At 45.2% G+C, this 24,888-nt stretch overlaps 3 protein-coding genes, 1 non-coding gene and 1 pseudogene across 4 annotated transcripts; 3 read left to right on the plus strand and 2 right to left on the minus strand.

The window, feature by feature from the left end:
• Positions 1–608, plus strand: part of LOC124673231 — a 79,595-nt pseudogene extending 78,987 nt beyond the window's left edge.
• A 2,363-nt stretch (positions 609–2,971) lies between these two features.
• On the plus strand, positions 2,972–4,804 carry LOC124673233 (anamorsin homolog 2-like). Its single transcript, XM_047209351.1, has 7 exons — positions 2,972–3,254; positions 3,584–3,744; positions 3,841–3,936; positions 4,014–4,158; positions 4,253–4,398; positions 4,589–4,663; positions 4,766–4,804. Exons 1-7 carry the CDS (start codon positions 2,972–2,974, stop codon positions 4,802–4,804), a joined length of 945 nt encoding a protein of 314 aa, XP_047065307.1.
• Positions 4,805–11,106: 6,302 nt separating this feature from the next.
• On the minus strand, positions 11,107–16,488 carry LOC124669831 (transcription factor TGA2.1). The gene is made up of 9 exons (XM_047206372.1): positions 16,455–16,488; positions 16,178–16,362; positions 13,492–13,575; positions 13,336–13,395; positions 12,583–12,660; positions 12,435–12,486; positions 12,031–12,302; positions 11,688–11,933; positions 11,107–11,545 (listed from the first exon to the last, which is right to left on the minus strand). The coding sequence occupies exons 2-9, from the start codon at positions 16,241–16,243 to the stop codon at positions 11,399–11,401; spliced, it is 1,005 nt and encodes a 334-aa protein (XP_047062328.1). The 5' UTR covers positions 16,244–16,362; positions 16,455–16,488; the 3' UTR covers positions 11,107–11,398.
• A 3,099-nt stretch (positions 16,489–19,587) lies between these two features.
• TRNAA-CGC lies at positions 19,588–19,660 on the plus strand. Its single transcript has one exon. It is a non-coding gene; the product is annotated as a tRNA-Ala (tRNA).
• A 561-nt stretch (positions 19,661–20,221) lies between these two features.
• On the minus strand, positions 20,222–23,734 carry LOC124669836 (rhodanese-like/PpiC domain-containing protein 12, chloroplastic). Its single transcript, XM_047206375.1, has 8 exons — positions 23,491–23,734; positions 23,175–23,294; positions 22,650–22,741; positions 21,874–21,974; positions 21,684–21,794; positions 20,905–21,013; positions 20,652–20,702; positions 20,222–20,544 (listed from the first exon to the last, which is right to left on the minus strand). The coding sequence occupies exons 1-8, from the start codon at positions 23,717–23,719 to the stop codon at positions 20,464–20,466; spliced, it is 894 nt and encodes a 297-aa protein (XP_047062331.1). The 5' UTR covers positions 23,720–23,734; the 3' UTR covers positions 20,222–20,463.
• Between the last annotated feature and the right edge of the window lie 1,154 nt (positions 23,735–24,888).

Consider the following 24,888-nt stretch of genomic DNA (forward strand, 5'->3'; position numbering starts at 1 on the left):
TACATGTAATAAAAAATTGCAAAACATATTGATATGCCAACCCAGATTCATATTTTGAAAGAGTTAGACCATGAGAAAAGTTGGCAACTTCTTAGTAGCACATGTTTACCATCATATAGAAGTTCTTTCATAGATGATGTGGGTGAGTTTGAAGAACTAGGTAGATTGTTTGCATTAAAGTGTGATCGATTACCCCTTGCACTCACCATTTTGGGAGGTTATCTATCAAAGAAAAAGTTAATCGGAAAGCATGGTATCATATATTGATGTATTGGTCATCAACTGGTCACACAAGTCATGTGGAGCATACTGCCTCGCAATTACAAAGACATTACATTTCATTATTTAAGATCTTGTGTCCTATATCTTGATAATTTGCCCAGGTATTTTAGAATAGATGTATCCATTCTTATTTCACTGCAGATAGCTGAGGGATTCATTCCACGAGCACAAAAACATGAACATGCAGAAACAACACGCAACTATGTAGCTGAGCTAGCTCAAAGAAGGGTGTTCAGGTTACTAGCAAAAGAACAACACATGGATGGATTGAGGAAACATCAATTGATGACATTCTATGTGTTTGGTGCATCGAGGAGCCAAGATAAGATGGTTTACTTGCTGTCACCGACAAACCTTTAGGTCATGTGATGTCTTTCATCACTTCGGGTACACTTTTGCTTTGTATTTTAGTAGTACCAAAATTACCTACATGCCACTTCTAAGATCCTAATTTCATTTTGGCCACTAGTAAAATTAATGTTGATTCCTTACCAATTGGCGTATAAAGGTGTTCAATTTCCTCAATTCGAGTTGTTTAAATTTCTGTTAGATGGGATCCATTAGATGGTGGGTATCCTCCCACGTGGGTTGTTAGGCTATTGAAGCCTTTACTCATTAGGGTTATGACCGAGGGTTATTCTGGACATTGAACATGAGGGAAGGGAGAGGATAAGCCTACCATTTACCCACCACTAGGTGTAGTGGAGAAAATCCAGGTTGGCCTCCTTGGAGAAGAAAAATAAGAGAAAGGAGAGGGATAAGAAGTTGAACTACGAAGCTAAATCAATCACCCGACGCTGCCTACAAGATTTGAAGACCATATCTACAAACTTGTCTCCTTCAATTTGTGGTTCCACCGTCTTTGGTGAGACTTCTCCAATCCCTAACCCCTTGTGCCCCAAATCTTGTTGTTGGCATCCAAACTATGTGTGTATATTGATGTAGATCCTATAGTGCTCTATAGAGAATAACAAACGGGAGTGGTGTTTTGGAACATGGGAGCATATGCTCCCTATATTTTGAAATACATCTTACATATATTTTAAAGTTCAAAAAAATTGAAACAAAAAATCTGCACGTACATCTTCACGTGCTACGCGCTCACAAAGTCGTTTCATAAAAAATGAACTTATCATGTGACGTGTTAAAAAAAGACAAAATTTAGTGCTGAAAACAATGATTTTCATAGGATAAGTTTTCTCTTTTTTACATAGGCCACAAAAAATATTATTTTTTCGTGAAACTTGACGCATACACATATATTATGGAGATGTACATGTAGAATTTTTTGTCAAAACTTTTCCACACTTCGAAATATGTTTTGTTGGTAGAGGGAGCATACGCACCCGGGAGCCAAATTGAATTTCCGATAACAAGTTGTATCCCTATTTGAGAATAGTGCAAAAAGGATTGGTGTCCCCGTGTGTTGATTTGATACTTGTGCAGCTCTTTGAGAACTCCTCTCCATATAAACACTCTCTATGGTCGCGTGAAAGCCCTTTGAGGAAGTACACAATGGTGTTGAAGTTTACATTAATCTTGATGCATGTTTTCAGTTCACGTTTAAGTGTGTGCTAATCTTCAATTAAGGGTTAACATGTGTTCACAAAAAGAAACAATACTACCTAGAGAACATGAAGAGTTCACAAAAATAATTGCATTTAGGAAAAGAATGTTATTTTACACTCTTTACAATGATCCTCTAACTGAATAACCTAGAGAAAAGTCAGCTACACATTGTATAAAAGAATTTTAGATCCTTATAATTTGCATGTGGGGAAATATCTCTCTGATATGTCCTGATTAGGTACCTTGTTGAAAAATGGCGAACAAAAATATTTGCAGGCCAAGTTGGTGCGCCATCAACTAATATCATGATATCATATTGGTCTTGTTACCAAGACTTCAGCCGTTAGTATTTGTAGTCAACACCTAATATCCGAGCTCTAATTAACTTTCAACTTCCATCAAGATCCCTCCCTAAACTCGGATTTCTTCAACTTCTCCATATTTAAAACTCGAGATCAAGGAATTTCTCTAGTGCAATCGGTGGGTGCATTCACCTAAGTTTCCTTGAAGCAAGGTTAGCTGTGTCAAATACTTCCAAAACTTTTTCAGTCGATTCCATGAAAATGATCCTTCCAACTTTGACGAGTGAAAAAATTATATGCAGCAATTCTGAATAATAAAAATTGCCCTGTAATATGAGTTCAGAATTTTGTTTCGCCATAAAATATCAGAATATAAGTTCAATATCCTTTTTTTTAAATGAGCTCAATATCCTTTGAGCGCGTGCACACACTCAGCCACCCTGCTTGTGTGTTTTTCCTTGTTTGAGGCCTCTGGTTAGTTCGGTTGGGCCTGCCCAGCGTTGGAATAGTGAAAACTGGCCCATGTACGGGATGGGCCCGCACTCGCACTGGCCCTTCGTGACCTCGGCCAATCAGTAACCTACAACAACAATCGCCCTCAAAAAACAAAGTAATCGTCCAAAAAAAAAGTAACCTAGAACAATCGGCCTCCTCCTCCCCGGCGGCGCGCGGTGACCACGTCCTCCTGTCCGGTGATCGGCAGCGGCAAAAGCTCAATCCTCCGTCGGACCGATCCTGAGTCCGCCGCCCACCGCCCCCCCTTCATTGCGAACCCCCTGCATTGCTCCGAAGGAAGCTCTCGACCGACCATACTAGACATGGAGTTCCCTTCCCCAAAACCCCTCTCTTTCGCGCGCGCTCGGGGTTTTCTTCTCTTCCTCGTGGTATACATCCGTAAGCTGCTCGAGTCCCCTTTTCACGGCTCTTTCGATCTGGTCGTTCGCTTTCTCCTCGGTCGGATTTCAGTTATTGGATCCACGGCGTCAGCGCTCGCGGTGACGGACGAGCTGGTGTTGCCGCTTCGCGCGGTGCGGGGCCTTGCATTGGTCGCCGGAGTCTCCTGGGAGGACATGGTGGTCATCACGCAGTGCGCCTCGCTCGGTGAGCTTCAGAATCTAATCGATCCCCTTTTTTGCTAGCTGCTATATAGTATATACTATCATGGAAGGCGCGCTGTGGGTTCACGATTATGGCCGGCTCCCCGGAACGGAATCGCATGTTGCCACTACGTGATTAGGACCTGGCATGCATGTTTAGAATTAAATATGTCAGACAGTCAGAATAAAATCTCGGATTTGCCCGTTGCTATCTCTAATTTGGATTTGATGCTTACTAGTGTTTGGTTATTCATCATGTGCTAACCATGTACTCCGTATAAAGTTCAGATTTTCATAAACCTGTTTCAAACCCTTCTTGTTGCCTCCTATCAGATGGGAAGTTGCCTTACGATGACGCGTCATTTGGTGCTGTTCTATCAGTCATACAAAAAGTGGAGAGCTTTGGGGATCAATTTGTTGCTGAACTTAACCGAGTGCTGCAAGCTGGGGGGATTGTGCTGGTACAGAGCTTCACACCCTCATCTGATCAGAAGGTAATTCTTGGAACCCTTGTTGCTCAGTTGCTCACATCAGTTCAATGTAACGTTAACTTAGCCCAACTTGATTTTACATTTCCTCTGCAATATTAGCCAAACAATTATATCAAGCGCCAGCTACTCATGGGAGGTTTTGTTGAAGTTCAAGCTTCTGCTACAAGCTCGCCGGATAGCGTACAATCTTTTATTGTGAGTATGTCACATTTAAGGCTGCTCCCGTAGGCTTTCTTTCTGTTAAAGTAATTGCTAAACTGAATCATTTTCAGATCAGGGCAAAGAAGCCGGCTTGGAGTATGGGTTCATCCTTCCCCCTGAAGAAAGCAATAAAGCCTCTTCCAAACACTGAAATTGATGATGATGAACACAGCCTCCTGACTGAGGATGACTTGAAGAAACCGCAACTTCCAGTTGGTATAGTCAACAAACCGTATATGACTTTGTTTATTTTTTGCAGAGACGCGTATTTCAGATTTCGGCACTGAAAGATTTTATGTTATTTCGCCAGCAGGAGATTGTGAAGTCGGAGCCACAAAGAAGGCAAGGAAGGCATGCAAGAACTGCAGTTGTGGGAGGGCTGAGGCTGAGCAGAAGGTGGAGAAACTGGGGCTCACTGCAGAACAGATCGATAACCCCGTGTCAGCTTGTGGCAGTGTAAGTAAAATCACTACCATAGACATAACATACAATGCTACTCGTGATTTTTTTTTTGTGATAATCCACAAGTCATCGCATGCATGCGCTCAACTGACTCGCGTCTTCCCTCAAAAAAAAAAAAAAAAAAAAAAAACTGACTCGCGTCACCGATTATATCTGACCCAATTCTCTAAAACGACAATTTCAGTGTGGATTGGGCGATGGATTCAGATGCAGTAGCTGCCCATACAGAGGCCTCGCACCATTCAAGTTGGGCCAGAAGGTAATCGTTCTTTCCAGTTCGTTATTGGTGGGAAGAGCTTTAGGGCACGGGTTGATATACTTTTGGTGCATTATACTGACATTCCCGTTTCTCGATTGCCAGGTTACATTGTCTGATAACTTCCTTTCGGCCGAGATATGATGAGTTGACGACAGAGATCAGCCTCTGGATAGGAAATACCTTATTATTCAGTTTGTCCTTTCGCTGAAAGCCACCTTTCTCACGGTGAAAGATGCATCGTTTACAGCAAAAAGAAAAAGTTATCTCGGATGAAGCTCCAGAGTTCTTGACCAGTGGAGTCAAGTGGAGAAGGCGTTACTTGATAGGAAAACACGGTCTTTTCCTAGAAATTGTTGTTCTTTCAGTGCGGTACCGAAAGATGTCCTTCTACTTGCACTTGACCCTGGAGGCTCATCGATCCAATTTTAAAAAATGGACTCAAAACAAGACCTGGCCGGTGTGTGAGCCACTTCAATTGCATGTCTACGACAATAAGAAAATTTGGCTTTCCCTATTACATTAATGTAATTCACACAATCTGCATAAACACCAGTAGCTAAACTCCACACATGTTGTTCCCAGTACACTACACCCCCTTCCGCGCCCATTCTTTTTAATTGCCAGAGCTTAGAGAGAAGAACCTTTAATTAATATTTTATTTACTCATAAGAGTTTATACGAGTTAAATAATAGGTGGAACTCCATCAATCGAGCAGAGGACATGTAGAATGGTTTTATCTTAGCTATGCAACGTAGAATAATTGATGAGTTGAACGAGAGAGAAACTAAAATAAAGAGCTAGGTTTCCTTCTCGTAGGTAAGAGATGATCTCTTAGTTAAGATAAGACATTTGCGGCATTGTACTAGATCACCTTCTCTTACTCATATGTTTTTGTGTTTAATTTTAACAATCGGGAGCATGCAAACAATCGGGAGTATGCTATGTTTTTCATCTTGTCTAAGTGACTAAGTGACGTGAAATAAGTAAAAAAAATTGTCTTATCAGCCCACTAAGTCGAAGGCCGTGCACATTAGGCCGACTTGTCCGCACGCTGCAAAAATCTGATAGAGTGATACAGCTTGTCAACGGTTTTGCAAAAACTTGCAAGCACGTTTTGTGTTGTAATTCTTTTATACATTTTGATTCATCGTGGAATCATACCGATATGTACCTACCCATTGGATTGGTACTGCCTACTCGTAAGCATAACATTATCTAGATCGTATGTCAAAAAAAAAAAAAAAACATTATCTAGATCGTACCCGCAAAAAAAAAAACATTATCTAGATCGATCGATAACCTTGGAGGCGCATGTTCTACGATCCCAACTTATGGAAGGTGTCAGTTTAATTTGCTTTACGATACCATACATAGATTTTACAACAGGCATGATACATGATGAGTAGTTTAATCCGAGGTCAGCGATAATTACAAGAAACTGCAATGCTCCATCATAGTCAAAGAGAATTTGTTACCACTTACTCCACTTACTCCATTGGAACCAAGTTAACACTATTGTTCCATAAAAGAAAAAATTACCGGCACTTCAATGTAGTTAGAGCCTTAGAGGTAATTAGTACTTGACTAAGTCAGAGATAGTTACAGGTGAAATGATTCAGTGATTGTGTCCATCATGGAGCTGAGGTCCATATCCATGGAAGCGCGTGCGCCATGATCCCAGCCTGGCTATACCTTCATTCAGCAAACATGATCCGAGCTCACCGAAGGTGTCAGTTCTGCGCTTGATTTCCCTATCATACAGAATCTGAACGACAAGTAGTTTAATCTCATGCTACACTTAATGGCTTCCATTCGACTGTCGCTCTTGGTGTTGGCGCCGAAGTCAACGAGCTAGCTATCCCGAGTTACCGTTCAGGCGCTTAACACTTGATACTGTACCAACTTGGTGTACTCTAGTAGAACCTGCGATCGACCTAAAGAATAGCTAAGCATGGAAGCTAAGTACTGAAAAATAAGTAGGAGCGCATTAAGATACTGCACATGCAACGATGCAACGATTATGTACACGACCGGTCTACATTATGTCGTCAGTATTGCCCGGCCGATCGGTTCTAGTCAAAATTCAGTGGCCGGGGATAGGTAGCTCCTGTACATAGCGGTCGATCATGGAGCTGACCAGCTCTCCCGCTTCGGCTCGGCTCGGGCCGGCGGTGCTCCGGTTTCTCGCCGTCGTAGCCCTACTGACCATCGCAGTTACCGTGGCATCGTCGACACAGCTCCTGCCCATCACCAGCTGGTATGCATCGGCACAGCGGCGAGCTGCTACAGGTGGTGGTGCGAGGTGCGTGATGTTCAACTTCGGGGACTCCAACTCCGACACCGGAGGCCTCGCCGCCGGCGCGGGGTTCCGGCTGCACAGGCCCTTCGGCCGCCGCTTCTTCGGCAGGCCCAGCGGCCGGTTCTCCGACGGCCGCCTCTACATCGACTTCCTCTGTACGAGTGAACTCAGGCACATCGTGCATGCACTATCTGTACATTGGCTTTTTCGCTATCGGTTCCGTAGTTTGAATGTGAACTGGATACTGGACAGTGCAGACGACTGATCACTCGAATTCATATTTGCATGGATCTAGGCGAGAGGCTGGGGCTGGATCACCTGAGCCCGTACCTGGAGTCGTCGGGCGTGTCCTTCAGTGACGGGGCCAACTTCGCCGCCGCCGGCGCGGCCACGGCGCAGACCGTAGAATCCGGGCAGTTCAGCCTGCCGACGCAGCTCCGCCAGTTCCGGCACTTCAAGGCCCGCACGGCCGAGCTCCTCCCGCTAGGTACATTTTCATGAGCCGATGTGATCGTGCCAACAAAAGTTAATGTCACCTATCCAGAATTCGAATGTAGTACTGTACTACTTGTCAGTCTGAATTGCACTCTGTATGCAGGGCTCGGGTCTGGCGTCACGGAGGATGAATTCCGACAAGCTCTCTACTCGTTCGACATCGGCCAGAACGACATCTCTCTCGCCTTCACCGCCAACCTCACGCAGGAACGCATCCTGCAGGCCGTCGTCCCGGCCATCGCCACGAGGATCAGAAACGCCGTCAAGGTGACTTGAGTTGCTGCTACCCACTGTACTCCAAAATTCACATTGCCAGCATCAGAATGAGCATGTCTTGCTGTTCATCGATCGCGCGCGTAATGGCACAGATGGTGTACGACGCCGGCGGGCGCAAGTTCGTACTCTACGACACGGGGCCGTTCGGGTGCCTGCCCAGCACGCTGTCGCAGCTCGGGACACATCGTGGAAGCGGCGGCGGCGACGGGGAGGAGGTCGACGACGTGGGGTGCCTCGCCCGCCACAACGCCGTCGCCGAGGCCCTCAACGCGCGCCTGCGCCTTCTCCGGCGAGACCTCACCGCGGAGCTTCCCGGCGCGACCGTCGTCGGCGTGGACATGTACGCCATCAAGTACGGCCTCTTCGCCAACCACACGGCGCACGGTTTCGGCAGACCGCTGGCGGCGTGCTGCGGCGCCGGCGGGCCGCCGTACAACTACGAGCCCGGGGCGGCGTGCGGGAGTGCCAAGGCGAAGGCTTGCCGGGAGGCGGACGGCGACAGGTACATCAGCTGGGACGGGGTGCACTACACGGAGGCGGCGAACCGGATCGTCGCCGATAAGATAATGTCCTCAGAGCACAACACCCCTCGGCTTCCTCTGCAGACGCTCTGCAACCAGAGTACATAGCTGACAGCGAAGTCTGAACAAATTCTCATACACAACTGATGATTTGTACTACTGTACCAGCTCAGAACATGCTTACGCATAGCGAAGTGAGGAGCAGACATCAGTAAACCAGAATGAGACATGTAAGTGCATCTCCAACCGGGCGACCCAAACGGACGCGCTGGGCCGTCCGTTTTGGGCCGTTTGCGTGCCCGAGCGGACGCGCGGACGGAGCCCCGCGTCCGCGCGTCCGTTTGGGTCGCGTCCTGCGCCCAACGCAGCGGCCACCCATTTGGCCATTTGGCCATTTGGCCTATTTCTTTGGAAAATAGGTCCTCTGGCCACAGATTCACTTTGATATATAATAATATCTCGTAAACATAAAATAATATATAGGAAACATAAAATATTATCAAATACCATACAATATTATCAAATGTACCATGATAAATCAAATAAAATGTGTCATAGTTTGAGAAAAATATAAAAATTGCAATTGAGGTTGTCTAACTCAATTTGGGCGCTCGAGGATCTCCTTCGTCTCTTCTCGAACCAAGCTCTCTTTGCCTCGCTCATGTTGGTCAAGTCGGCGTTCATGATGAGGTTGTCCTCGGCTTGGCGTTTGAGCTCAACTTCCTTCGCCTTCAGCTCCACCTCTTTGGCCCTTGCCATTGCTATGAGCTCAAGTTCTCTCTCTTTGAGCTCAAGTTCTTTAGCTTTGGTCTTCGCCTTGACCTCTTCAATCTCAAGCTTCTTCTGCTTGGACATCAAAGAATTTCTTCCTGTCCTCTTCTTTCTCCCGGCGCCTCCTCTCATCCCTCTTGTCCGTGGACACCTCTCTCGTCCGCATGCATCTCCTTCAAAGTGCCATACAATAGCATGGACGACGCATCACGCTTCATGTCGGCTTTGGTTGACTTGTGGCCGCGTGGACGACTTGCACGAGAAGCGGAGCTGCCGCAAGGCTGCCCACCATCAAGGTCAATGACCGTGGCATCTTTGGCGGGATTGTTGCCGATCAAGGTCGCCATGTAGCCCTCGTACCCCTCCTGGAACTTGGGGGTGCCGTGGAGTTCCTTCCAACAATGAGGGAAGGCAAAGGTCTTCTCTCCATTGTTGGCTTTGTAGAATTCCAAAGCTCGCCACACCTAGAGCAAAGCGAGACAACAACGATAAACAAATGTGCAAACATCGGATGAATAAGTTGAGGTTATGAATCATACCAAGTCCTTCACACCCATGCCACTAACGGGAGCCGCCTCGCGTGCTCATACGCCGCTCGGAACTTGTTGCACTCCGTTTGAATTGCTCCCCACCTCTTTTGGAGCGATATTTCGCTGCGGTCGCTCTCAAATGGCTCCTGTCCATATTTGCGATGTTCATGGAAGTATTCATAGATCCGGCGCCGAATGCGGACCCCTTCCGCTCGGCACCCGTCAACGCATCTTGCCCGATGGTCAACCATCCATCGACGAGCACCTTGTCCTCCTTCTCCGTGTAGTTGGCGGTTCGTTTGCTTACCCGGCGACCTCGAGCTTGTGCAGCTGCGGCTTGTGTGAGGCCCTCACCGAACAACGGCTCCTCCTCAATGTTTATGCTGCCGGGACAGGCAGTTGTGCCCTCCTGTGTGTCAATGGGAGGTGGCTGGGGAGCCTGCTGTGTCGAAGGATATGGAAGGGTCGTCGGCATTGTCTGCGCGAAAGACGGAGGGGCCTGCACGGCGGACGGTGCCTGCGCGCGCGCGGCCGACATATCGTCGAACAGGTTGCGTGCACCGGACGTCGCAGCGGCTCCCAGGTTCTTCGGGCCTTTGGAGTTCGCCGGCGCACGGTTCAGGTCAATGGACGAAGGTGACGGCCCCGTCATGGACTCGCCCACCTCCGGTGACCCATCCCGTGGCCGGTACGCTCTGCCGCCCATGCGCCCCCATTTCGTGCCCAAATAGGGGCGGTCGGCGGGGCGATTGACCTTGGAGGAAGGGGCCGGGTCACGGAGGAGGCCGAGCTCCCCACCGAGGCCGCGCCGGTGCCGGGGATGATCATGTGCTCGGCCGAGCGCCGGGTGGCCGTAAAATAGCATGGCTCGCTGCTCTTGAAGGAGACCGCTCTTCGCCTCCGTCCGGAGTTGGAGAAGGCTGCTCCGCCGCCCGCTGCCGCTCCGGCTCGGCAGCGGTTTCCCTCTTCCGTTGGTCCGGCGCCACTGCGCCGGTCGCCCTCTTCCTGCTCTCGAGCTTCCTCTGCTCCGGGGTGAGCTCGGCCTTCGCCTTCTTCGTCGGCGGCCCGGGGAGCTCGGCCACCGCCGGTTCAGGAGCCGCCTCCACGGCGGGAGCGGCAACGGCCGCGGGTGCCTCCTCTTCGATGGTGGCGGTGGTGTCGGGGCGGTGGCGGCGGCGGTCGCTTCGTCGGCCATCTCTAGGTTTTGGGAGTACGGTGGAGTGTTTTCTGTTTTGGGAGGCGGACGGGCGGGCCGGGGCGGACAAGGGAGGACGCGAGCGACCAGCCTTTCGCGTCCGCGGCCACGCAAACTCGTCCAAGATTTGGGCCGGGTTTGGGTCGTCCCGGACGCCGCGGCCATCCGTTTTAGGGATGGGTCCGCGCGCTGGGCCGCGGTTTTGTCCGTTTCGACCCATCCGGACGCGCGGGCGCGGGATGGGTCGCCCGGTTGGAGATGCCCTAAAAGCTTATTGTTCTCTCCACCCTTCCCTTACCCCCAAAGATGAGTTGCATGGAGCAATGCGTTTGCACCAACCAACTAAGATTCTAGCGCACATTAACAGTTTGCTTCCTTACAACAAAACATCAACAGTTTACTGTTTACAACCGATCATGATTTATCTAATTTTTATTACCGACGGAGTTACACAATCATTGTAAATTACAGGATTCCACCTACTTGTATACCACCTGAGTACACCCAATAATTAATAGCTACACATAATTTTACAGGAGAAGCCGAGTAGCCATAATCTGCAATACGTCATATAGTGAGCATCCATAGTGTTCGACAGATCAGCATAGGGGAACTCAGAACTCCACAGAGCGACGATCGATCGTTGGTCACTCCCGCGGCCTAGCGAGCCACAGAGAACTCAGAGCACGCAAACGCGAAAAGTAGTCATGTATAGCTAGGAGAGCACGGGAGGCCTGTCGGATCGTCAGAATTCGCTGCATTTGATGCAAGGTCTGCTGTCGCAGGTTGTCAGCCTGATAGGTATGGAAACAAAAATTCTCATCAGTCTCAAATAGATCAAACCAAATGAGAACTGATTAAAGCTATCCGGAAAATACGGCGGTCAAAATGCTGAAATATCACGTCTGCAAGAATTGCAAGGAAAAAAAGGCTTGCCTGGCGAAGAAAATTCTCAAGTGTTCCAAGCTTGCCCATGGCCATAGCCATCTGACCCATGTAGTTTGCCACGTTCCCTGAAGAACCAGAGGAACCGAGCGATCCAGCCAAAGTATCTGCCAAGGATTGCTGCAATGCTTCCATCCCCTGTGACAGGGCATCCTCCGCCTGCTGCGAGGATTGCTGGAGGTTGGTTAATCCAGCCAACTGTGTCTCGGTTAGCGGTTCAAGGTGATTCGCCAGGAGCTGAAATTTTATATCATATCGAGATATCAGTAAATATTACTGGACAGGTAAGGACAATGAATTTACAATAAACCCTGAGATTTCACACTTCACTCACCTTTAAAAGCTCAGATGGACGAAAACCCCCAAGCCAAAGGAAGCACCTTTCGGCAGGTGTCTTCCACATGCCTGACAGTATATGAAACACATCAGCCTTGGCAGCTACGCCTTTGACCTTGAATATTTCATCATAATGTGCCATTATCCCATCTACAATAAGGCGCAGGTCACTGTCACTTGCATGAGCATTAACTGCAGTCCTCAACTCGTTGATTTGCTTATTTTGGTCCTCAAGCCATCTAGTGTATTCTATGTCAAAAGTCATTGCCCCTGCAAAGATAAGTTTATTGCTCAGATAAACTTCTAACATAGATTGACATCACATACAATTGAACATCACGTAACAAAGAGTGCTGCTGCAAACATTTATGGGCACATATAGAAATTTGGAGAAGGAAATACCATTTCCACTCATGGCATGGGTTTGGTCTCCTGAGCTAGAAATGAAGATTCCCTACAAATAAATATACAGCATTAATCTTAATTACAGTAAAAGCATACCCTACTGCAACAAAATATCGCAACCAACATTCAGCCAGTAAAGATTTACCTGCTGGCGAGCTTTCTGGAGCTCCTGCTCTAGTTGTGCAAGCTTCAGCTTACTGCTTTCAAGCTGTTGCACATATGACTTCAAACAAATAGAAAAACATTATTACTGGCTCAGACCAAATGAACAATCAAGTAGTCATCATTGAGTGGAAACTACAAACACTACTCCCTCCGTCCCATGATATAAGATGTTATTACAACAAATATAGGAGTATAGCGGTTGTAATAACATCTTATATTATAAGACGGAGGGAGTAACACACAAGGCCCATGCATGGAGAATTCAGCTATTTTTTCGAAAACAGGAATACCCCCCTGGCCTCAATGGCTACTTTATACAATTCAATTACCTATGCAGAGAGAACTAAGAATTCATTTAAGTCCTATATACTGAGACACATGAAGTAGTGGCTGACAATATGACATGGTATTTGTCCCTTAATGCAATGTGCAATTTTATTACACAATAAGAAAATTATGACCGGAAAATAAAACGGAGGCATGGTGGCACATAGAACTACAGTGAAGAAACACTCAGTTCAGTTCATCAACACAACTACAAACAGCTCTGCACAGAACCTCCAAACTCCTTAACTCTTTAAGTATAACTGATGCCTTTCCTTTATAAGCATACTCTCAAATTATACAGAACTAGCTTGAATCAGGTTAAGTTGCTAAATTAATTTAAGTAAAAAAGGAAAATTCCTTACATCAGAGAACAAACGACAAATAAGGGCAAGATTTATAATGATACCTTTTTCCTCAGCCGACTTTTCCTTGCCGCCTCGCGATTTTGAGCAAGACGACGCAGTGTCTATCAGATGGCAAATACGACAAGCAATTAATAACATAAAAACACGCAAGAATACAAAACAACAGCAACGTACAAGAAAAGTAACAGGAATATCACCTTTTGGTCCAAAGGTTTGTCGGACCTGTCAGACCTATCTGAAGAATTAGAAGCCATGATTGCCCCACTTTGTCCCTGTTCTAGCTGCAAGTAGTTAAGAACTTGAGCATTTTTGGGGTATCACTTGGCAGTGAATTCATAATGAGTAAGTAAAGCATACTAAGAACTGCAAGTTTCGTTGATAACTTTGGCATATTTGGAATATCAGTCGGCAGTTGGTACATATGAACAGGGTGAAACAGCATGTGAATCTGGGTTAAAGGGGGTTGTTTCTAACTAATATTTCATTACAACGAAAATACATATTGGGTCATGGTACTAGCATAGGATGATATCAAATCCACTCATTTGTGCTATAAGATCAGCAGGTTATATAGTCATTTAAGTAATACATCATCTTTGCTGCGCAACAATCGTGTGATATGTTTGGAATACGTGAAGCAATCAATCCTAATGGACCACCGTTTTTATGGCAAGCAACAAATGCGGACAGCATCTCATGGAAAACTCTCTGCTTTCCGCTACCTGCCAACCACCCTCTCTCTGCTCAGAAAATTATCCCCTCTCACTCATCTCTCTTGACAACAGTGATGGGGGGCGCGGAGGTGGCCGGAGTAGCGAAGAGGTGCACAACAAGGCAACGTTGAAGGGGAGACGGTGCAAATATGTGGTGTCGTCGTCGCGGATCCAGCTCCGCAGTCTGCTTCTTGCCGCACTGCTAAATAGCGGTAGTGTGGCATGCGGTTTATGTCATATCGGCTGCGGGTGGCGGCGACACCGGAGGCTAAACGAAAGCTGCCAAAAAACCTCATGTATCCATGGCGTAGCGCTTGGTGGCCAGAAAGATTACTTGAGATCTGTACGCGGCATCTCCATCGACCAGACAAAAGCTAGATTCGTATACTTGCATATCTATTTAACTTTTCATCTATTTGTTGAGTAGCAGATCGATTGACCTTCTGCCGAATCGATCAGCTTGCTATAGAATCCAGGAACTTTTTTTTTTCTCAAATGAAGTTGCTAAGGAAGGTCTGCACATTTGGGTTTTCTTGCTGACATTTGAGCGTTTTATGTAGTTTTGAATTCTCTGAAATTTCAATTGATGGATCTTCTCTTGCACCAGTGAGATGGATTGCAGAGGCATTTCGGCCATCAAGATGCCTCGATTGATTGCATGCTCTGTATTTTTACTAAGGCTTCTCCAGAATTTGTCTCGATTGATTGCACAGTTTTTTGTTAGCTTGGATAGCTTGCTTGGTGATTATTCACCAAGCTCCCTGTGTGAATTATTAATGAAATCCTGCAGATTCTTGTGGTCACAAATCATTGTTCTGTTGAAAACATGTAAAATGGCAGTCATCTACTATTTAACTGGGGCACCATGAAGATTCTGGGATTCATTTGGTTGTATTGACTGGGTCTTTGAAAATGGGTTGGCATTATTCGGCCATGAAGATCGTCATCAGCTATATGAATAATGGATGCATCTCCTCGTCGATGTTTTGACTTGATATCTGCACATTTCTTGCACAGTGATGGTTATTTCATACTAAGTGGGATACTGAATAATGTTGCTTTTCAAAATTCAAAGACCTACATTATGTCTTGGCTTGAAAATTGTATTCAGACTGGAGAAGCATATTGAGTGTTGATTTCGAATTGCTTTTTTATGTGTTGATAAAGTGGATTTCATTATGAGAATAGATTCTTGTATTTTTATTCTTCCTAAATATTTGGTAACTATTTGTCCTGAACATATCATAAATTCTTTGCAATAACCAAATGAAACTCCAAATATAGAAAAATAATTGATGTCCATTCGAAAACTAGAATTTATAATTGACCAAAGAAAGCTGTTGAGTGGGTTTTCATTTTACTTTTTGTTTATTTGCTGATTCCTCTTCATGTCCAAGGTTAAAACTTACTTTGTACAATATTTAAAACATAAATACAAAAACCTGAAAATTATTAAGCGAATTTATTCTTTGCAGTTGTAGGATGTCGAGAATTTACAGTGATGATTCCTTCAAATAATGGTACTCCCTCCTGCCCTAAATATTTGTCGCAGGTTAGCCTACATTTTGCCTAAATCTACGACATATATTTAGGGCTGGAGGGAGTAGTTCTAAAACACAATAAATTACAAAATGTGTGAAAAAACCGTTGGCAGCCTTCACGATTATTAACTGATCTTATAGTCATACTGGAACAAGTCTCCCCAGAGCTGTATTATTTATGGTGGCCCTATGTGGACCCGTTGGGCTAATAAGTGTGAGCAATTAGCAATATACACCAAACTAAACGTGGGACTGAAATGCGCTATAGACTCTGGGGGTTATGAATACGTTGTGAATCTTGAAGCAGCGACAGTTTGGATGTCATCCTCCGCTAGCAACATGACCCAAAAATCCGGGACGTTCATTACAACCATTTTAGTACACGGAAATGCCTCCAGCAGTTTATACTTAAAGATTATCAACTCTGTTGTTGAGCTTCAGAAATCAATTCCAACCACAGTGTGATTCACAGTTCAAATGCTAACACGATGCTGAGCATAGCAGTTATCTATTTGCCTCTAGAAACTGGTGCAGGTAAAGAGACACAGGTGCTTAACTAGTTGAGTTCAACTGGAAGCTTCTTTAGAAACGAAAAGGGTGGAAACCCATAAAGAAAGAACAACGAGTACCCTGTGGTTCTTGCCGTCGTGGTCTACAACAATTGAGTTGTCAGTCCTCGAGCTCGCATCTGCCATCACCAGGCCTCAACGGACCGCAATCGCCAGGAGACAGCAAATCACTTTGCTCCCCCCCTTATTAACAGCAAGGCGGCGAGCCCAGCACTATGCTGTGTGAGATCAAGCGTTGCCCGAACCTATACAGCACAGCGAAGTTGGACAAATTAGTAACAGGAAAACAGTAGCTGCATAGGCATAGGGATACAGTACAGTATGTGTGTGTACTTACTTCTCTCTGATCCTAGTCAGTAGCAGCTCAGGGTTTCGCTACAGCCGTACGGTCTGCAAAAGAAATAGGCGTCTCTTCCTTAGTACAAAGTGCAAAGTAGACAACGCAATCTAAATAATTAGGCTGTCGGAACAAGAATATGCACATTTATGCACTTGTGCCGATCTGAAACCCTACAGGCGAGATGTGATGGATGGTTAATCTTCCTGGAGGGCCACAGAAGCAGTTTGCACAGTGCCAGTGCTACTTACTACTTACTGCTACTCCCCTCCGTGCCACCGGAGTAAACGCACACACACAAATCCAGCATATAAAAAAACCATCTCCAGCCAGGCTTGTTCTTCACTACCCAGCCACGATTCATCCGCGTACAGCAAGAGCAGGTAGGTACAACAACTATCCTGATCCGAAATAGCAGAGCTAACCGAAAGAAGTAGCAGGAAGGGGGGAGTGGAGCTGAAATCGGGGAGCGTACCGCGCAGGATCGGCGGTGGCGTCCGGAGCGGGGCTCGGCGTGGCGCCGGCGGGCCGCGGTCATGGTCGGGTCAGCCCTCGCCTCCGCCCAGTCAGTCTGCGGTGGGTGGGGAGCTTCAGAACTCAGCACCCGGATCGACGACGGCTTCTCCCTGGACCGCGGCGCCGCGTCGTCCTGCAGGAGCTCCGGCGGGGCGCGGCGGATTTGGTGGGGGATTGAGGCAGGGGGAAGGTTCGAGAAGCTGTTTCTGGTGGTGGTGGTGGTGGACTAGTGGAGGCGGAGCGGGGGAGGGGAAGGCGCCAACAAAGGGGACGGCGGCTGGCGTGGTCGCGGCGCACGGCTCGACGTGTCGCTGACGTGTGGGGACCGCAGCGGGGACGCGTGGCGTGGGCGTGGATCTGGGGCCGCGCGCGGTGGCGTCAGTGTGCGGGGCCCACGTGCTTTGCTTGCCTCACCAACCCTGCCCTCGTCCTCACCCTCGTCACGTCTTTGACTTCTCCACCTGCAGCTGCAACGGAGGAAGCAACGGCGTTATCCGCGAACGAGGGGTTGAAGTTGAACTTGCTGCCAAGTTACCGCGCGCGGTCCACGCCTCGACCATGAAGTCCATGAACACGTGATTGCTACAGTAAAAAATGATTAGCTTTGTGGATTTGCTCTCTGGGAATTTCCTTTTTTTGAGATCCTCCAGGGGATTTCAGGTGTTACCCAACTCATCTTTGCATCTTTGGATCACAGTATTCTAAAACACTGAAATATCAAAAATTTGACAGGATTGTTGGTATAAAGCAGAGAATTGCAAATATACACTTTTGGTACCACAACTTACATCGGATGTGTGCAGTTTAGTAGTACCACAACTTGTAAATTGAGCATATAGGGTACCACAACCTGTACTGAGAGAACAAATAGGTCCACAATTATTTTTGGAGTTGACGTGTGGTGTTATTATTTTTGCAAAAACACCCCTTATATTTTCTATATCACATGTCACCTCAATGATACCTTACGGACAGGTCCCATCTATCAGATGTAGAAGAATCGATTAAAATAAAACACGTGGGCACTAGGATTTGAACTCACCAACTTGGGCTCTTGGCTACTCAAAAGACTGGCTTCCCAAGTAGATTCTGGAATTATAGACCGTCACTTTATTTGCACCCTCATCTTCACGAGTCCTCCTTGGTGGTGTGGCAGGCCTTCCTATCAAGCACGTAAGTGGGCTCCGCCAAGGAGATCCCCTTTCGCCGCTTCTCTTCATCATTGTCATCGATCTTCTCGCTCAAATCCTTCATATTGCCACTATTCATGGACTCTTTCACAAGATTCAGGGACGTGGAACCATTTTGAGGACCTCGCTTTATGAGGATGATGCGCTTTTTTTGTGGGCCTCTACAAACAAGATATCCAAAACGCATCTTCAAGTTTGCATGGTTTTTGGGAAGTTATGCATGCCTTTGCACCAATATATAAAAGAGCTCCATCGTCTCGATTCGATGTGGCCAAATCAACCTTGGTGACATCCTTCGTGGCCTCCCGGTGAACACGGTACCTTTTCCCTTAAAATATCTTCGGTTGCCGTTATCCATTTAGCGCTTACAGAGATCGGACTTTCAAAACCTACAAGGTAAAGTGGACGGGGAAAATCTCTTCTTGCAATGGAAATATGTCACCATGGTGGGAGGCACCTCACTTTGTCAAGTCGGTTGTCACATGTCAATCCGGTGGGCAATGCAAATTCAAATCGGAAACGGTCTGGAGACCCAAAAATCTTGGGCGGCTTGGAATCCTCAACACCGTCTACTTCGCAAGAGCATTCCTTTTGAGATGGCCATGGCTAGAGTGGAAGGATCCGTATAACATTTGGGTTGGCTTGGGGAACCATGCTATGAATTAGATATGGATATTTTCTATGCCACCACAAAAATTGTGGTGGGGATTGGTAAGAAGGCTCCCTTCTAGGAGGCTCTGCGGCTCAATGATTTAAAAAAAATACATAGCTCCCCTCATCTAAGATCTTCCCAAGGAAGAAGTGAAATGTCAAGCAAGCTTTAAATAACAAAAGTGGTTGGATATCCAAGATCATCATGAATGCGCACTTCACAATGGATAACATCTGCCAATTCTTTGCCCTTCAGATCCAACTCCAAGAAATAAATCTCCATGACACATTGGACGACATCTCTTGGACTCTCATCGAAAGTGGCCAATATACATCTAAATCCGCTTATATGGTGCAGTTATTTTGGGGGAAACTTCTTTGCCTACAAAGCTCTTCAGTTATGAAATTTTGGGCCTCTCCAAGATAAAGTTTTTTACATGGTTGGCAACTAAAAGTAGCTATGGACTGTCGGCCGTCTTGAGAACAGGGGATGCCCAAATTTGTGGTGTGTGCCCGCTTTGCAAATGAGTGCCGGTATTTGTGAACCACCTTTTTCCCTTGTAGACACGCCTTGCGTCTTTGGGGCCTTCTCGAGGAATAGCTAGGGCTTTACTTAAACGAAAGAAACAGGAAAGCGCTGATGTAAATAATTGCATAAGTTGGAAGACGCAATAGACAGAGTGACTAAATGATCACTCCTCGGTAACAAAAAAGCAGAATCATACGAACAAACCGTTTGTGTCTTATACTTTCTTGCTTGACTTGCAATCAGAAATGGGGGTGTAGCTCATATGGTAGAGCGCTCGCTTCGCATGCGAGAGGCACGGGGTTCGATTCCCCGCACCTCCAACTTTTTTTCTCTTCTGCATGATTCGATTTCGCGATCTCGCTTAATAACTTGCTTTTCTTTTTTGCCAAGGCTACACTTGCTTGTGTGCTCGTACTTTGAGAGAACGAAGCAAAAAAACTTTGCTATATCACAAGTTCAGAAAGCCAAAGGCAAAAATCCAATACATGACTGCATCAATCCAATAAGAATCTCTCAAATATTTTCGCTTAACTTGCTTTTCTTTTTTGCCAAGGCTACACTTGCTTGTGTGCTCGTACTTTGAGAAAACGAAACAAAAAAAAACTTTGCTATATCACAAGTTCAGAAAGCCAAAGGCGAAAATCCAATACATGACTGCATCAATCCAATAAGAATCTCTCAAATATTTCGCTTAACTTGCTTTTCTTCTGCATGATTCGATTTCGCAATTTCGCTTAACTCGCTTTTCTTTTTTTGCCAAGGCTACACTTGCTTGTGTGCGACTGCTCGTACTTTGAGAGAACGAAACAAATTTTTTTTTGCTATATCACAAGTTCAGAAAGCCAAAGGCGAAAATCCAATACATGACTGCGTCAATCCAATAAGAATCTCTCAAATATTTCTTTTCTATTCATATTGATATGATCCATAATTCCATATACAACTTAAAAGAGAACTCTTCATACAAGATTTCGCGTGAGAAGAAAATTGCAGCTCCGAATCCTGGGACCAACATAAAACCATTGCCAAATCTACCAATAGGAGCCGGACATAACTTTAGTTTGATATGCTAAAGAAGAATGCAGAGAAGGCTCTGAAGTTGGAGTGGTGATCATCCAGATGGCTAGTAAGTCGGGACGGAAGAGTCAGCTTTCACCGAGTATGCGTGGATTCCACCCGCAACATTGTAAATTTTTTGGAATCCCTGCAAAACGATGGTTCACCTTGTCAGAGGATACTGTTAATTTGCCAACTACACAATTACTCTACACAGGTAAGGAGTCTGAAGATTTATGTTGGTACTTCAATTACCTGTGACTGCAGCCACTTAGCTACCTGCATTGAGCGCATGCCATGGTGGCACTGAAGCAAAAGGAAAGAGGCAAAACACAAAGTTAGAAAGTGGCATAATCTACTGATACAGTTGTTAGTTCCCTTCCACATTCACTGAATCAACTCAATCTTTATGTGTAGGAAGTAGGAGTACTACAATACTTCAGTTTATTTGGTCACTGGCCTTTATGCAGCATACTGGGGGCCATTTTAATCATACTAACGAACTTACCAGAACATATGTGTCCTTTTGAGGATCATATTCATCAGCCATGACTGGTCCCCAGGTTCCAAATTGGCGGAGAGGTAGAACTTTGAAACCTGGAAGGGACGCTCTCTCCCTGCCAATCATAAGTAAAAAGTGAGCATCAACTCCATGGGAATGGACTAATGAGTGAACATTTAGGAAATGCAAAAACTTAGGCAAGTATCTGAATGTACATGATGAATTGTGGAATTCTGCATCCCAAATTGGTCTTGCGAATTTAAGGAGATTAGCACACTATAAGTCTACATAAGGATCTACACATTCTTCAAGTCTATATAAACCTGCAACCTATGTCAGTGATTAACGGTTTAATCTTGATAATATAGACAGGTGTTTTCGAAAGACAATAGAGACACGGTAAATGGCAAACACTTTTGTGTTTTAATTGTTCAGAAGAGACAAGGTAAAATTGATTGTCCACGAGATCGCGCCACTGTAAGGATCCAAATTTTAAAAGATTTGAAAAGGCCCCACATTAACGTCCTAGTACACCACATAAACCACTATCATCTTCTCGTGGAAGGCAAGATTATGACTGTCGCCTGACAGTTTGTTGCAAGGTTTATTGTGCTATTGAGCAAAATGCAAAATACTGGATAAGTATCTTGCATCCTCAGTTGCAGATCTGTCATTGCTTTTCATACATGAATTTATCATGACTTAGTGAGGGACTTGTCATTCGGAATTTTGGATCAATGTATGACCAACAACTGGGACATAGATGCAATGGTGAAGAATCTTACACTTCATCAGGCTCCCGAACATCAATCAATTGAGCTTCTTCAATAAAACTAGGATCTTGCATTTTTGCGTGAAGCTCTTCTGGTGCAATATCTTGAAGCATGCATTGGTCCCTGCCATTTGGCGTAAAATATATGAACACTTGTACATTTATACAGAGATACAATATCTTGTGTCGTTAGAATCAACTACCTCTCAGAGAGGACCTGCACTAAATGCCACCCAAATTTTGTCTTGCACCGTACAACTTTTTTCAAAGGAGCACTAAATGCTGCTTCTTCAAACTCTGGTACCTGCTCAAGTCAAGTAATAACACTAAAGTACTGTTTGCTGAACACATTGCCAGAGTACTAACAGAAACTGAAATATCAGTATCCCTGGAATGCATGTGCATATAACAATAAAAAGAATAACATTTAGATGATGGCAATCAATGATAGGATGAGAGTTTCATGGGGGGAAACTAGCTAGTTCTAGCAAGACACTTAGATATCTGAGAGCACCGAGTCAATCAATAACAGTGGAACTGGTGGCAGAGGGATTTAGATGTGTATAACCACATACAGAAATATTCAACAAGATGGAATATGAACTTGTTGTAAGGCTACCAGTTCCCCACAAATATGTAAACAACGAAGAAAATATATCAGCAATAATATTTTACATGTTATTATTAGCCAGTTGATGATGTTGATAGCTCTTGATAATTTAGAGGTCAAAATAAGTAAAACTTTACCACATAATCAAATAAATTCAATGCTAAATAAAAAATTGTACTATGAAAAATAACATTCCCAATTGAATCCCACATGGACTTCATGACCGATGCCCAGCAATAGTTAGATAATCAGTGCAATTCAGGTGCAGCATAGGTACATGGGTATCCCAGTTGAACACTAATAATATTGCACTCCTACTACAACACTCTTCTACTAGTATGTACAAGAAAAGCCAGTAAAATGCTGTACCATCTGTCCTCTGCGAACCCACCCAAGCATACCGCCATTATCTTTTGATGGACATAAGGAGTGCTCCACAGCTAAATCGCTCAAGTCCACCCCTGAAATGCAAACAACAGTGTTCTCATTGTAACAACAGCTATTGAGCACTTTTAATGCCTTCTACTCGCCAGTGCCATTTTTTCCATAATTAACCAAAAAAAAAGGTAAGCATACATGTTACCATCCATTCCACATGAATCATGTTAGTTCAGTTTGGCACGTATGCTCAGCAATCAGCATTTTTTATTCTGTAACACAGCCTTGAATTTAGACATTAAACACTGATTAAATGTATACACCGGCATGGATTGGATGCATTCAAGCATACGTGGTTGCATATTATCATAACTTAAAAGACACCCATTTTGCAAGGCGTGCATGTTACCTCACATTGGATAGTAGTATAGTTCTCTAGACTAACTCACTTTATCCAATATTACATGAACAACAGACTAGCAAAGCACCCAAAAATAAGAATAATCTAGTAGTCACCTGAAGCGATGCTCTTCTCCAGATCGACCAGAAGCCTGGCATCCTTTTCGCCAACAAGCAGATGCTGGACCAGCACTTCCTTCCCCTCCCTCGGAGCGCTGCTGGCAGCAGTGCAGAGAGCTGTCAAACATAGATTCATGTCAGGCAATCGATCCCGTGCCACAACCTAATAATCACCCCCAAATTGATGCAAACAATATACTAGCAAAGATAAAAGGAAGCACGGTCCACAACTGAACAAAACGCTCCCCCAATCTCCGCAGCAAACTGTCAGACACGCGCGTAATCGCGCTCGCCCGCAGGCCGCATCACTCACCCCTGGTGCTGGGCCTGGGTTGGCCGGCGGGACGCATGGCCGAGCCCCACGTCGCGGAGATGGGCCGCGCGGACGCGAGGAGCGAGAGGGCCGCGGGCGGCGGCGCGGGGCTGCCGGCGGCGAGGGGGGCGAGCCGCGCGAACCCGGAGAGGGATGCCGCCTGGGGAGAGGAGGGAGGGGCGTACGGGCACGGGAAGCGCGCCGCCCTAGTAGCTCGGAGACCAAGCATGGCTGGCTGGCGAACTGTCGTCGTCTTCCTCGTCGCTTGCCACGGCGAGGGGAGAGAAAGATGGGATGCGGGATATGCTGTTGCTTGGAGAAGGCCGGGGCCTGTTTTTGGGCCCGCCGCAGAAATGTGGTTACATTTGTGGGCTATGATGGGTCTGGCCATGGGCTCAAACGGGCCTGCAGCTAATGGAGTATGCCCTTTCTTACACCACAAATGGAGGGGAGCTCCTATACGCCGAGCTGGTCGGTGGGGGGGAACGCACCGCACACCCCCGACGTGGCTTACTGGGCCCGGCCCAACAGAAACAGGTAGGCTTTTCTTTTTTCGTTTCTTTTCTGTTTGTTAAATTTTTACTATTTGAATATTTTTGAAAAATAAAAAATTATCAAAATCTGAATAATTTAAAAATTAAAATTGAGCATCTATGCTTTGAACAATTTTATAAGATTTTCGCTTTAAAAAAAAACTTTTGAACAATTTTCAAATTGGAACAAATTTTAAATTTGAACAATTTTAAGTTTCAACAATTTTCTAATCTGAACAATTTTAAGTTTCAACTATTTTCTAATTTAAATATTTTTTTAATTTGAACAATTTTCTACTTTGAACAATTTTTGATGTGAACAAATTTTAAATTTGAACAAATTTTACATTTGAACATTCTTAAAATTTGAAGAAATTTTAAATTTGAACATTTTAAAATTTTAAACAATTTTTAAATTTGAACAAATTTCATATTTGAACGGTTTCTAAATTTGAACGGTTTTTAGATTTGAACGGTTTTCAAATTTGAACATTTTTTAATTTAATTTTTTTCAATTTGAACAATTTTTTAAAATTAAAATTTTCGAATCTAAAAAAATATAAACAAAACCGAAAACAGAAAAAAGAAAAAAGAAAAGAAAACAGAAAACAGAAAAAGAAACCAGAAAAGAAAAAAAAAGCAAAAACAAACTGCACAGGCTAAACAGACCCAAATGGGCCTGGCCCATACCCGACCAGGGGGTGTGCGGTGGCCGGTAGCCACCGACCTGGTCGGTGTATAGGTTTTGCCCAAATGGAGGGCTTCCAGATTTTGAAAAAAACAAAGTTTCTCGGAAAAATAGAATGGAGTATTTCCTTGGTCTAAAAGCATGGAGTGCTTCATTTTCCTTTTAAAAAGCTGTTCG

Source organism: Lolium rigidum, chromosome 7 (genome assembly GCF_022539505.1).
Source record: "Lolium rigidum isolate FL_2022 chromosome 7, APGP_CSIRO_Lrig_0.1, whole genome shotgun sequence".
NCBI classification, from domain to species: Eukaryota; Viridiplantae; Streptophyta; class Magnoliopsida; order Poales; family Poaceae; genus Lolium; species Lolium rigidum.

Bases quoted from the DNA above. Each gene is read 5' to 3' on its own strand.
- LOC124673233 (XM_047209351.1), top strand. From the start codon at position 2,972: ATGGAGTTCCCTTCCCCAAAACCCCTCTCTTTCGCGCGCGCTCGGGGT. The intron at 3,745-3,840 runs GTAATTCTTGGA...CTGCAATATTAG, and splicing joins CACCCTCATCTGATCAGAAG to CCAAACAATTATATCAAGCG. The intron at 4,664-4,765 runs GTAATCGTTCTT...CTCGATTGCCAG, and splicing joins CATTCAAGTTGGGCCAGAAG to GTTACATTGTCTGATAACTT.
- LOC124669836 (XM_047206375.1), bottom strand. From the start codon at position 23,719: ATGCTTGGTCTCCGAGCTACTAGGGCGGCGCGCTTCCCGTGCCCGTAC. The intron at 20,703-20,904 runs GTAAGTTCGTTA...CTTTTGCTTCAG, and splicing joins AAAAGGACACATATGTTCTG to TGCCACCATGGCATGCGCTC. The intron at 20,545-20,651 runs GTAATTGAAGTA...ATCGTTTTGCAG, and splicing joins CTAAGTGGCTGCAGTCACAG to GGATTCCAAAAAATTTACAA.
- LOC124669831 (XM_047206372.1), bottom strand. From the start codon at position 16,243: ATGGCAGATGCGAGCTCGAGGACTGACAACTCAATTGTTGTAGACCAC. The intron at 13,396-13,491 runs GTGATATTCCTG...GCCATCTGATAG, and splicing joins ACAAACCTTTGGACCAAAAG to ACACTGCGTCGTCTTGCTCA. The intron at 12,661-13,335 runs GTATCATTATAA...ATTTGTTTGAAG, and splicing joins AAAGTCGGCTGAGGAAAAAG to TCATATGTGCAACAGCTTGA.